This window comes from Lycium ferocissimum, chromosome 7 (assembly GCF_029784015.1).
Source record: "Lycium ferocissimum isolate CSIRO_LF1 chromosome 7, AGI_CSIRO_Lferr_CH_V1, whole genome shotgun sequence".
Classification (NCBI taxonomy): domain Eukaryota; kingdom Viridiplantae; phylum Streptophyta; class Magnoliopsida; order Solanales; family Solanaceae; genus Lycium; species Lycium ferocissimum.
In genome coordinates, this window is record NC_081348.1 from 28,444,107 (window position 1) to 28,457,821 (window position 13,715).

A 13,715-nucleotide genomic window follows, 5' to 3' on the forward strand; every position below is an offset into this window, starting at 1 on the left:
GTGTTCAATAAAGCGTTATTGGAGAAGTGGGTATGGAGACTTGGGGTGGAGGGAAGTGCTTTTTGGTGGGGGTAGTAGCGGAAAAATATGGGCAAATGGAGGCGGGGGTGGAGGACTAGAAATATTATAACTCCGTTTGGGCGTGGGTTATGGAAAAGTATTATGAAGGGGTGGGAAAACTTTTGTGGACATATCTCCTTTAAGGTTGGAGACGGGAGTGACGGGAGTAGGATTAGTTTTGGGGCTCATAAGTGGTGTGGGGAGTACGAGCTGAGGGAAGCTTTCCCAAATATTTACCGTGTCTCCTGCCAGAAGGAGAAAATTGTGCAACACATTCGCAAGTCTCACGAGGGGTGATTCATTCGGATTTAAGATTCAGAAGGAACCTTTAGGATTGGGAGATGGGAGAATTTCACAATTTGGTTGAGCTCTTGTATGGGCTAGAAACTCCTAACAACTTATCAGATGTATGGCGGTGGAGGGAGAGTGGTGATGGTTTATTTACTATTAGCTCTTTCTATAAGAAGCTACTAGTGAGAGATGAATGCACTTTCCACCATCACTCCCTTTGGATCCCTCGAGCTCCGAGGAAGGTGTGTTTCTTTGTTTGGTTGGCGGCAAGAGGGGCGATATTAACAGCGGAAAATTTGAGGAAGAGGAGGATCACTTATGTTAGTTGGTGTTTTATGTGTAAGAGTGAAGGAGAGAATGTTGATCACCTTTTATTGCACTGTAAGGTGGCTAACTGGTTATGGAGGGCGGCCCTTAATTTGTTTCGAATGCAATGGGTGATGTCTGGCACAGTGAAGGAGGGGTTGCAAAGTTGGAGGCATAGGAGGGAGGAAAGAAGCCCAAGGGCATGGCGTGTCGCCCCGTTAGCAATTATGTGGGTCATTTGGAAAGAGAAATAGGAGGACTTTTGAAGGGGTGGAACAAGAGTTTGTAAAGTTGCAACGTAATGTTTTGTCTCTAGTTTCTTTTTGGTGTACTTGTGAGGTCCCAATTTGTATAGAGGATTGGATCTCTTTGATTGAGAACCCTATTTTGATGTAGGTTGTCTTCTTTTGGTATACGGCTTGTGTACGGGATTCCCCAATTGTTCATAAAATTATTTACCTTATCAAAAAGGTAAGGTTACTCAGAACAGAGTGTTTGTGTTGATTAGGCATATGGTTGTAGATTAGGTATCTGGGCTGTAAAATTGGTGCACTTATTCTAATGATCTAACCTTGTTCCCGGTATATAATTAATGAACTACTACATCATCCTACTTGAGGGTAACCTAAATGAAGGACTAAGATTCCTTCTCTTCATTAAGCTCTGGTAATTGCGGAGCTTGTATCAATTATTAATAAATGTTCTTTGGACTATTAAGCTGACTTTTTAGAACCCTTAAAGGCATCATATCTCAAATTATTCCCTCTGTCATGTATTTTTTTATCACCGGTTTTTTTATCAGTAAGAACATATACCAAATATATGCATTGTGCCTGGCCACTATTATAGTAAAACTGCTAAAACCACTGACACACTAAAATCAAACCACTGAAACAGAAATATGGGATTCTCATTTGCAGGTGGTTTGCTCTTGTGTTTTACAAAATCAATGTTTTTTGTTTTAGTTTTTGTTATATTCTGAAACCGCTGATGCACGGCGGATATGATTCACATCAACCTGTCTACATCTCAAGCTCAATTACAAGTTATCCCGCTTCTTTTTTCCCCTTAGGGAACAAAACATATATTGAAAAAGAATATTATAAAACACAATCTCTCACCTACATGCAATGTAAAGACAAGCAGCTTGAACTTGCTCTTTCCTACGCCCCCTTGTGAAATGCTTCTCAACTGCTATCTGAGAGTAACAGATTCAGCCATCGAATGATATATCATGCCGGTAGAGGTATGATCTTAAGCATAATGAATCATACCTCATAGAAGCGCAAAGCTGGACGAGCTATTGAATCACCACCATCAATTCCTAGCCCATAAAGAATACCCTCTATACCATTATATGCTACAGGAAGGGGAAGACAAACAAGTGCATCAGCCAAAACTTCATATCTAAAAATCATATTGACACCAAAGAGAAGATTAATGTATTCTCAAGCCCTATTAGTGCTACATAGCTTGTGCACCTCTAAGTATAGTGTTACCCTTGAAATATTAACCAGATTAATAGATACAACAAGCATTGTCAGTATTTTGCTATAAAGCTACATAAACTGGCAACTCTAAGTGCAGTGCTGCAGTTGGCCCATCAGCATATCAGGATAGAGTTGTCACCAACCAACAAGAACAAAACATTTACTGTATTTACATATTCTATCAGTAGCATCATTTGAGGCTCATCTTTGAGCCATAAACATGATCAGAACTAGGACCTTTGATAACGAAATATAATATATCCTCGACATAAATGTTGGGTAGGTACAATTCCTGGAACTTATCTTGTAGATGAAAGGTTGTTGAGCTATACAGTTAGTTGAGTTTGACATTATTAGACAGTTCCTCAACTGGAAGACTTTCAAAAATAGTTCCACGTGAATGCCTATAATGACAATGAACAGCACAATCACCCATCTTACAGGAAACTAGAATTCAAGTCTCACATTACACAAAAATACTAAATAAATTATGAATGTAACATTTATGATGTTAATAATACAGACCAAATCTGACGCAAAGCAAATGCAACTGTACTCTAGAAAGCCATAACAACTTCCATTGAAAATCAAGAACTAGATCAGCGAAAATATTCTAATTTCCCTAATAGAAGCCAACCAGTCAATCATTCAGCGCAAAAAGAAAATTATAGAAATTATACAAATAGGTACAGTGAGCAATAACATCATTGTGAGGAAACAACACTCAGAGATACATAGGATACCTTCATTTAGTGTTCTATCACGTGAAGCTGTATAATCACTTTGGACAGTCTTCACATAGTTTCCTGCCATTTGGCTCTGCAAATGATTTATGTTAGTCTTGATAGAATACAAATAGCAAACGTAGTGTACAAGTCGCACCATATATAGTTTGTTCAATAATTACTGCTTATACCTAAGCTAGCCATTATCCTTGTTTTCATTTTAGTACTATTTATCTCCTCATTTACGAATTTTTTTTTACTAGAATTATTGATAACAGTTACCAGTTTCAAGAAAAAAAACTAGAATTATTGATAAAGGTAAGGAACTACATTAATATTAAATGCAAGAAGGTCGTTCTTCACACCAAAACATACATACATTCATGTACAAAAGGATCCAAGATGGAAAAATGGATAATCATACTCGGCGCTGTAGCTCTAGCTTCTATTCCCTCTTCCAACACGACCCCCCCCCCCCCCACCCAAAAAAACCAACACCCCTAAAAAATAAAAAAAATAAAAAAAAAACTGCTAGGGATGGGGGTCCATTTGCCTCTCCACTGAAGTGTTTTAGATGTCGTAACTTTTCTATCTTTTTGGATATGTAAACCCCGCCACAAAACCTCCTAACCAGGAGCCAAGGGTGGTTCTTTCACACTTTGCTCTCTTGGTAATTCAAACCCAACGTCATGGTTGGAAGTGATTAGCCTTTTGCTAGGCCATCCCACCGTTGTCACATTTCTCCACGAGGTAGGGGAAAGGTCGTTGTTGTTGTTATCCCATCGAGTTTTTTTAAAAGTGAAAAAAATTACACTCGATGGCCAACCACATGACAGGAAGCAACTTTTCAACAAGTGGATTTTAGCATGTTTAAACAGCTAGCATTTAAACTGCCCAATGCATACGTAAGGCAGTGAGGAACTGAGGATAATAGGTTTTCCTGTATTGTCTAATTTTCAGAATCTTCAACGTAATTCCAGCTCGTAAGATCTTTTAGGTAGTTGATGGTAACATTTTAAAAAAAAAAATCGGAAGTGTGTGGCCAACTTACTCGCACCTCGACTATTCTGCAAGTACCTGTTATCTCCCACCAGCATTAGTGCGAAGCCAAAAATCTCGTTAAGTGTGTTCAAAATTTAATATACATATATAGGCATAATACAGTCCCGCCCCAACCCCACCCCGAACTTGGCACTTTTTATTTGATGTCCACCTGAACTGTTTTTTGTCCTAATTACCCCCAGAACTTGGCAATTAGATAGCCTTCACCCCCTGGACGACCTCAGGAGGTGTGATGCATTCGCTGTCATGTGGATATTTTTTGTCCATGTGCCATATTTAATAATAAAATATGTATTTTTACCTTTTTAAATTCATTATTTTTTTAAAATCATTTTTTCGGCCAAATCTGTAAAAAAACATGTTTGGAGCTTCGTTATTTAGGTTTTTTAATTTATTTGGTTACATATAATGGAGTTTCAGCCAAGTTTTCTTTACATATTTGGCCCGGAAAAAAAAATGCACAATTAAAACAAATTGTCATTGGATCTAAAGATGAAGCAAAAAGGAATACACAATTGAAAATCCATTATTTTGGCCAACAAATATACTTGGCTACTTAAAAATAATTGAGTTCTCAAATCTTTTTAATAGATATCAATAAAATAAAAGTACATAGTTGGAATAAACAGTAGTTGCATCTAAATAAGAAATAAAAAGAAAATTCACATTTGAGCTCCATTATTTTGGCTAAAACTTTTTTATTTGGCTAAAAATAATGTAGCTCTAGCCAAAAGTTTTTTTTTTTTTTAGCAGTTGGCCCAAAAGATAATTAAACAGTTAGAATAAATATCTTGCATCTAAAGAAGAAATAAAATGGAATAGATACTTAGGACTCCATTATTTCGGCTAAAACTTTTAGCTAAAAGTAATTGGTCTCAGTCATGTCTACTTCACATATTTGGCCCGAAAAAGAATAAACATATAGTAGGAACAAATAGCCATTGCACTTAAAGAAGAGATTAAAAACTACAAAGTTGAGGTAAAATATGTGTGGTATATGTGTGGTATATCAAGAAAAAGTAAGAAAGAAAGACATAGTTAGAATAAATAAACCATTGTATATGACTATGTCGCAATTAATGGTTGAAAAATACCCCACTTGTAAGCTGATTTTTCAATTTTTCATCACTTCCACACGCCTTAAAAAGAGCGTATCCACTTTCTTTGCCATTTCACTGTTCAGGGAGTAAAGGTTACTGAACTGACAAGTTCAAGGGGGTAATTAGGACAAAAATAGTTCAAGTGTGCACTGAATAGGAGTGTCACGTTCAGGTAGTCCATATATATATATATATATATATATATATATATATATATATATATATATATATATAAGGTAATATTTAACCTATATACATCAGTGTTGTCAAAGGCGCGCTTAAGCCCTGAAGCGAGGCTCAAAACATGTCGAGCGCTTCACCTCGCTTTATGTGCGCGTCAGTGTCATCGTCAAGGCTCTATGACATACTTTTCCTTGCCAATGACCCTCTCTTGATGAGATGACACTAGATAATTGATATTTCACTTTATCGTAATGTTTTTACATTCTTTGTCCATATATTTGTTATTCATGCTTATTGTTATTAGTCTTGGACTAAACATATATATATATATATATTTGTATGTTCGCACCATTGCGCCTTTTTTCATTAAGGCCCACGCTTTATTTGCGCTTTGCGCTTAAAGCCCCAGGTGACCTTAGAGCTTTTTTGCGCTTTTTGCTTTTGATAACACTGATATACATTGTATAAATTTTATATACACATTATAATTTTTCGGCGAAGGGTGTTCAACTGACCGTTCTTGACTCTATGTGGCCCCGCCACTAACTCTACCGACTAAGGCTTAGGCAGATGGAATATTCACCTTGGGATTTTTTGTAATTGCTGGTATTTGAACTCTAGTCTCCCATGGTTTTCACTCACTTCACAACATTCACAGACAACTACAGTCACTTAAAAAGAAAAAGGTTATCAGCAGTCACATGTTCCTCAGTCTTTTTCATGATTTTCCTCAGCTTTCTAAGCAGTACTCACATTGCATCTTGAAAACTCCTTTTTAACAATTAATAAAAATGTTTAAGACAGATTAAGCACACCACCCAAACTACATAGATTGAATCTGAGGGAAACAAAACAAACTGTCTAACAAATAGCAACCCGTATGCAGAAGAATAAGAAACAAAGAACTAACCTGTCCAGCAGCATTCTTAACAAAAGTGGGCTCACTAGAAAAATTATCTTCTTCAATTACTCTTCCACATCCGGAACAACATCTATAATGTAATGGAATGAAGCGTCTTAGAATGAAACATATATACACAAATGAAGCATCTTAAAATGAATAAACCATATACATAAAATAAAATGAATGAGAGGAGTATTATAATTGAAGAAGAGTTGTAGGTGATGAAGCTTACATTTTACCCTCCAAATGGGTAGTCGGCTCATCCCGAGCACAATAAACACACCAGACCATGCTCGAAGTAACCTGAATCAACTCAGAGAATACACCTTCTTGTGAAAATTTGTTGAAAGTCACCTTAGAGTTCAACCTATAATTATCAGCTTTATGCATATTTAACAAGGAATTCCATGAAGAATGACATTTCAGTCGACTTAAAAGAACAAGATCAATGACAAAAAGTCAAACCAGATATTTCCTTTTTTCATTATTATTATTATTATTTTTATTTTATTTTTAGAATGGTAACAGAAACCAGATAATTATCAATTTATCCACAGCAAATTCTAATCATCCAATGAGGTACCAAAAAAGATCCAAGTTTTAGAATTATTGAAAACATTCCATAGCAAAATTTCCGTATAAGAAGTAAAGAACTAAAATCAATAAAAAAAATACATGACCACTAACAAAGCTAATTATTAGTTCATCCACTACAAATTTCATAAGAATCAAAGAGGTATCAATAAAAAAAAAAAGATTAAATATTTTAGAGGTAGTTAGAATAGTTAAAAAATACCTTGATAGACAGAGACTTGAGAGCAAGATGTCTAGCCGATCAAACTTGAATAACTTATAAGTGTATCTCAGATATGTAAAAAAAGAAAATGTTTCAATTATTGAGATACTTATTGTTGGTTATGTATTTGTCCTCACTGTGTGTCAGATTAAAAAAAAAAAAACATAGGGTTTTAGAATCTAAGGTAGATTAGATTATGACCACTTTCCCCAATTACTCCGTTTTCGGGGGTCTAGACAAAATAACGCTCTTTAAGCACTTAGCTAACTTCCCAGTTTAGGAAGGGATTGCAACTTAAAAGGTCGGGTTTATTTCGCAGTTGCGTCGGGTCTTTTTCCCACAGGGCAGTAGACAAACACTGCTCATCCAACCAATTTAACTGTTCAAATATATCTAAAAGAAAATGTATGTTAATTATTTCCTTTTATCTTAGAGTAAGTATTAGTTAATATTATAATATTTATTTTCTTAATTAATTATTATTTTATCATTATTACGTTTCTTCTACTATAGAATCTACATTTATGGTAGAAGATTAATTTTTTTATTTTAGAAATATTCTACTACTAAGGTTGGAATTTATGTAAAATATTTATTTTTCTTTAGATTAAGATTTATAAGGAAAATAATATATTTATCTTTTATTTTATTCCCTTTAATTTTTTCAAATAGTGATATAGTCTACTGTTTTGATTCAATACAAGAAATAACGCAGTGAAAAAAGCAATGATTTTATCATCATTCTCTCTTTAGTTTCTCTTGTTTTCAAAACCATAATTTAATAAATTAATAACAACAACAACATACCCAGTGAAATCCCACAATGTGAGGTTTAAGGAGGCTAGAGTGTACGCAGACCTTACCTCCACTTTGAAGGTAGAGAGGTTGTTTCCGAAAGATCCTCAGCTCAAATTAAGTTATTAGTTGATGGAAAACAAAATATAACTCAACTAATACAGAATGTAAGTTTTACCATTTTATGCACTCTATAATCACATTTTTGAATAAATAAAGTTTTTCATGTTTGCTAGTTTCTCTTCTTAATTCCAGTTTGTTTTTAAAATAAAGATTTACTCCTTTTCAACAACCATTTTTTAATTAAAAATGTAGACCCGATGACAATTAAGGTTTTATCCGTGAAAATATTACGAATAAGCAACACAATTTGACGCATATACGGTCTCACTTTGGCAAAATGTCAATCACGTTAAAAGTTTTGGAAGCTTTTTAGCAAGTCAAACAAGGGGATGAACTTGTGACTCAGGTTAATGGTTCAATGGACAGATATTGACATGGAATGGAAAGGATGTCTATAGTGTATGTTTGACGGGTCAGTAAGGGGAATATCATTCACCCTTGGTTCTTTTAATCCTTTTCATTTTCTTGTAAGTGTAGCGGCTGAAGAAATAACTTATAATTTAATACAAAACAAGTGACAGATAGCACTAACTGTGTTACAAAAATGGGTTTGTCATTGCCCAACTATTTTACTCGGGTAAAAACTGTAAACGCACCGGGCACTTACGTCAACCAATGAAGCCCTTTCAACTTCAACATGATTAAGATAAAGAGGTAATTGGGTAAATTCCAGAGGAGAAATTGTGATGTTCAAAGTTATACCATGATGAAAGAGCACATCAGCACAAAATCGTACAGATTTCTACTGTAACTAGTGGCCACCACATAAACAAATGCACAGCAGGGAAACTTAAACTTTTTCAACTTCAACTTGAATAAGATAAGAGGAAATAACATATGGGACATGTCACACTGGGAATATTGTTCCAATGCTTAGGATAAATCAAAATTTTCAAAACAGTACACAATAATACAACTCTCTAATTGCAAAATCAAGATTCAAGCTCACTTAATATTGAACAGTGAAAACTATCAATTTCAAATTTCAATTAGCAGCTAAATGACTAGCTCTCTGTCTGCTCCCTAAGCCTTCGGATAGTGCTCCTTACTGTAACAGCACTGGCAGTGCTGGAAAAACAAAGGGGGAAAAGTTTAGTACTTGAAGCATAGAACAAAAAAGAGAACAGCAAGAGTTCAGATGACAATTACTTCAATGTGTAAGCGCCACCAGCTTTCACTTTGCCACAGTCCTTGCAACCCCAAATACCAACAGCTTTCCTCTTGACGGCATACTACAAGATAAGAACATAGCGACATTATTATTGATGTAATTATGAATCCATGTTCTATAGCCAACTATCATATAAAAACACGTGATAGTTGTACCTTTCCGCAGAACTCACAGAAGTACTTGCTGTGCTGACTGACCTCCATCTTCTTGATTTGCTTCCTCAAACTGGCACCATAACGGGTACCTATATGTTGGGAGGAACAGGAAGTTATTCAAGGACTTCATTATACAAACTGATGACTAAAATAAAAGAAAAAGGAGAACTTCTTATAGGTTAATGCTAGCAATCCCAGATGCGGGCAATAACAAAATCATGACCAGCAATGAAGTAATGGAGACTGCATTTCACATACAATACTGACATAACTGTTGTTATTGCAGACAGGTTTAAGAAAATTATCAACAACTTTTTAATTGGAAAAGAATATTGATCAACTGTAAGCGCAGACTCAAATCTCACTCAGTTTTTCCCCTTGAGGCATGCAATCTTCTAGAATACACTACTTATTGTTCACCATTAAAACACAAAAGTAACATAGGAGCGTCTTAGCATTTTAGATACGCACCATACTTCCCGACGATACCAGCCTTCTTGGTTCTCTTGGTCTGCATAGATAAAATAGTTTAGTTTTACAAGCATGTCAAGCTAAAATGAGAATAGAAATGGCAGAATGAAGAAAACATAAGAGATCAAATCGTTGGACAATCAGTTACATCAATGCCACCCATAACAGTTGGACAAACCATAAACTTTACCCCATTCAGGCAAACACAACGTAAGAGTAAGGGAAGAAGCTCTGCAGACTTACCTATTGTATTAGACTCGAACTATTTATTCCTTCTATATATGTAGCATGCATATATATAGTCAAAAAAAATTATATTACATAGCCATGTCTGAGGAACTACTAGAGTCCCCTTCCCCATTACCAGTTTCTAACCCTAGCTATGCATACAATGAGCTAACAGAGAAAATCTTAAACAGCATTTGTTAAATGCTAGAACGCCAAGCAAAACATAAGAAGATGTTCATATAATAAGCTTAAAGTCTCCAACTTAGCCACTTTAGCGCTTTACTTTTAGTGGTGTATACACAGTACAACGATTAACCACATTCCGAAGAAGGAAAATATTTCAACTAGAAGAACTAACAAATACTATTAATTGACTAAACAGTCTAACATTTCACCTAATTGAGGATTAATGCAACACTTTCCCCAGAATTTGAATTGCCATTAAAACAGTGCAAGAAATAAATTACATAGATTTTTCAAATTGCTAATTTCTGAAGATCTTAAAAAGTAATCGTTGATTGATATAGAATTAGAGAGTACCATTTTGGCTTGCTACGGAAGGACCTTTGAGACCTGATGGAAGAGAGACGCCGCGGCTGCTGCAATAAAACCCTAGATTGCAAGGAATCAGTTATCCTTTGGTGCTTTTATACTGGTGGCCCGATTAGTGGATCCTAGCATGGGATTTTGGGGCCCTAAAACCCAGTAGGGAGTCTACTCTCGGATCCAGGCCCATTTAGCCCTTTTCTAATGCTTTTTTTTGCGGGCAATTGGCGCGAATGCCCCTCTTTTGGGCTTTATCTTTAGATTTCTTTCGCCTCAAAATGGTGGTCTTTAATTATTGCTCTTCCGAGCAAAACTAACATAAAAAGACATTACTACTCCTAACCGTTACATATAAAACACAACAACTCAAATCCTTCTATCGTTAACCCGCCCAACTTCGTTCCCAAACGTATTTTCAATTATTCAAATCGTTGTTTCAACGCATTTCTCCATTGATTTTCTTTGCTACAATATCGATTAAAAGGTACAAATCTTAATTCAACTCAATTTAACGATTTTATGGAGTTTAGATGGTTAATATTTGAAAAAGATCATCTTCTACGACACGATTATTAAGAAAGATGACATACGGCTCGATTGAACATTACGCACTATAAAATTATTCAAAGAAAATAGAATCGATTGGATTTAATGCTTTGTTCTGATTTTAACTACTTTATACCTTAATTAAATTAGTATACAATGCTTATTTACTTGAAATTGTAATTATAGTAAATTCAATTTAAATCGGTCAATGCTTATCGATTTAAACTTGAATTAAGGTAACCGTGTGCAAATTTAGAACAAGTATGCCGGAGGAGGCAAAAAGTTCAATTTACAAAAGAGTAGATTATCACGTTAACGGCAATGTTTTGAACGATTTCATAACAAGTATGCGGAGAAGGCAAAAGTTCAAGTTTATGAGAAGTATAAATTAGTCCGATTCTTTGCATTATCATCGCAAAACAAAAATTCATTATGCGGAGGAGGCAAAAGTTCAATTTACAAAAGAGTAGAGTATGCCGTTAACGCAATGTTTTGAACCAATTTCATAAAAAGTATCTTAGAAGGCAAAAGTTCGGTTTATGTAGAAGTATAAATCGGTCCAAAAGTCGATCCTCTAATTGGAATAGCTGTTGCGAGGCATTTGATTTTATTTGGATGAAGGTTAGGAGGTTTTCATTTTTTAATTTTTTTTTTAACCAAAAACAATTCCGCATTATCATCGACAAAACAAAAATTCATTATGCGGAGGAGGCAAAAGTTCAATTTACAAAAGAGTAGAGTATGCCGTTCTAATGTTTTGATTTCATAAAAAGTATGCGGAGAAGGCAAAAGTTACGGTTTATGTAGAAGTATAAATCGGCATTTGATTTGGAATATTTGCGAGGCATTTGATTTTATTTGGATGAAGGTAGAGGAGGTTTTCATTTTTTTTAATTTTTTTAACCAAAAACAATTGCATTATCATCGAAGAAACAAAAATTCATTATGCGGAGGAGGCAAAAGTTCAATTTACAAAGAGTAGATTATCGTTAACGGCAATGTTTTGAACCAATTTCATAACAAGTATGCGGAGAAGGCAAAAGTTCGTTTATGTAGAAGTATAAATTAGTCCGATTCTTGCATTATCATCAAGAAACAAAATTCATTATGCGGAGGAGGCAAAAGTTCAATTTACAAAAGAGTAGATTATGCCGTTGCTAACAGAATGCTTAACCGATTTCATAAAAAGTATGCGGAGAAGGCAAAAGTTACGTTTATGTAGAAGTATAAATCGGTCCGGTTGAGTCAATCTCTAATTGGAATAACTGTTGCGTGCATTTGATTTTATTTGGATGAAGGTAGAGTGAGGTTTTCTTTTTTTAATTTTTTTTAACCAAAAAACAATTACCGCATTATCATCGACAAAAACAAAAAGTGCTTATGTCGAAGGAGGCAAAAGTTCAATTTACGGGAGTAGAGTATGCCGTTAACGGCATTGTTCTCGAACCACCTTAATAACAAGTATGCCGAGACGGCAAAAGTGCAATTTACAAAGTAGTAGAGCAAGCGGGTGCGCATCAAAAGTTCAACAAACTTCGAACAAGTATGCCATAAAAGGCAACATAAAATCCTAACTTCATAAGTACCAAACTACCATCATCGGTTCTAATTTCACGTGTACCCATTCCAAATTGCCCCATCGTCAACTTGGCCGGTGTCGGGAATAACCTCTCGCCTTACAAATCGTAATTCTCTTCACGGATCATCATTTTCTCTACTTAGAGCACCGTAAAGAGCCCTTAAAAATCTATATCTCTTTTGATATCGGCAATTTCATGAGTAATTTGCAAATTTGCAATATTAGGATGGATTTGGTTATGAGGATGGGCATGTTCATGTGCTTGCCGTGGCCACCATTAACATGTACAATATGTTGGTTTTGGTTCATTTTGTATGTGATTATATCGGTTTTCGAAGTAAAGTGTTTTTTTTTTCCTCTTCAAAGTTGTGTTGGTTTATATAGAAGTATAAATTAGTCCATTTTAAATTGGAATAACTGTTGCATGGATTTGATTTAAATTGGATAAAGACAGAGGAGGTTTTTCATTTTCATGAAAATAACTGTTGCAATTTCATTGAATAATCTATTCATGGTAAATGCTTATTCCGTTTTTGAAGAATCGGTAGCGGCGGAGAACTTTTGTTTACAAAATGGTAGAGTATGCCGTTTCGTGCATACTTCATGACATTACATACAAAAGCTCTTTGGGAAGGCGTAACTCAAATTTTCAAAACTAACAACTTAAATACATTTCATTTTGGTTTTTTCTCAAGTGAATCTCTCTTTACGCAGAAGTTTAACAAAAAAATGACACCAAGATGCATCTACGTAGCCTTCAACGGCAAATGGGACGCCGCCTACAATTATGTTAATCATGAAACCAAGCTAATACTTGTCAATGATGGTGTAAATTTTCAACAATTCACTCAACAGATATTTGCGGGGCATACACAACATACTCAGACAAAAAGAGGCCAACATATGGTTTGACACCAGTGAGAAAACATCCAAGGGATGCGTGTAAAAAACGACATTGATCTTCACACTTGCTCGTACCGCTCAACAACAATGACAACTTCGAAATTCCCGTTTCATATTAGAGTTCAATTCGGTGATGCGGAGAACCACCCATTACAAGAACAACATAATGACTCTATCCTAACGAGAAGGACAAACCATGAGGAAATTGACAAACAACTTTGCATTGCTTATGAAGAAGACATGTACTGTCCCTTGCTTATATATTGATTTGAAACACCTCG

At 35.2% G+C, this 13,715-nt stretch overlaps 2 protein-coding genes across 3 annotated transcripts in view; both read right to left on the reverse strand.

The window, feature by feature from the left end:
• LOC132062089 (uncharacterized) overlaps nucleotides 1-7,147 on the reverse strand; it is a 14,798-nt gene extending 7,651 nt beyond the window's left edge. The window contains exons 1-6 of the mRNA XM_059454732.1: nucleotides 6,918-7,147; nucleotides 6,354-6,424; nucleotides 6,128-6,209; nucleotides 2,891-2,966; nucleotides 1,932-2,017; nucleotides 1,779-1,855 (exon numbers count right to left, since the gene is read on the reverse strand). Of these exons, the coding sequence (XP_059310715.1) occupies nucleotides 1,779-1,855; nucleotides 1,932-2,017; nucleotides 2,891-2,966; nucleotides 6,128-6,209; nucleotides 6,354-6,412 (380 nt within the window). The 5' untranslated portion in view covers nucleotides 6,413-6,424; nucleotides 6,918-7,147. The remainder of the gene's footprint in view (nucleotides 1-1,778; nucleotides 1,856-1,931; nucleotides 2,018-2,890; nucleotides 2,967-6,127; nucleotides 6,210-6,353; nucleotides 6,425-6,917) is intronic.
• Nucleotides 7,148-8,685: 1,538 nt separating this feature from the next.
• LOC132064171 (large ribosomal subunit protein eL43) lies at nucleotides 8,686-10,507 on the reverse strand. Of its 2 annotated transcripts, XM_059457070.1 has the most exons (5): nucleotides 10,401-10,507; nucleotides 9,633-9,672; nucleotides 9,162-9,250; nucleotides 8,985-9,067; nucleotides 8,686-8,903 (listed from the first exon to the last, which is right to left on the reverse strand). In XM_059457070.1, the coding sequence occupies exons 1-5, from the start codon at nucleotides 10,401-10,403 to the stop codon at nucleotides 8,840-8,842; spliced, it is 279 nt and encodes a 92-aa protein (XP_059313053.1). In that variant the 5' UTR covers nucleotides 10,404-10,507; the 3' UTR covers nucleotides 8,686-8,839. The 2 variants fall into 2 exon arrangements, with proteins under 2 accessions (XP_059313053.1, XP_059313052.1); XM_059457069.1 differs by lacking the exon at nucleotides 10,401-10,507 and having other exon boundaries at nucleotides 9,633-9,678.
• Nucleotides 10,508-13,715: the final 3,208 nt, after the last annotated feature.

Bases quoted from the DNA above. Each gene is read 5' to 3' on its own strand.
- LOC132064171 (XM_059457069.1), bottom strand. From the start codon at position 9,678: ATGCAGACCAAGAGAACCAAGAAGGCTGGTATCGTCGGGAAGTATG. The intron at 9,251-9,632 runs GTGCGTATCTAA...CCCAACATATAG, and splicing joins TGGTATCGTCGGGAAGTATG to GTACCCGTTATGGTGCCAGT. The intron at 9,068-9,161 runs GTACAACTATCA...CTTATCTTGTAG, and splicing joins TCTGTGAGTTCTGCGGAAAG to TATGCCGTCAAGAGGAAAGC.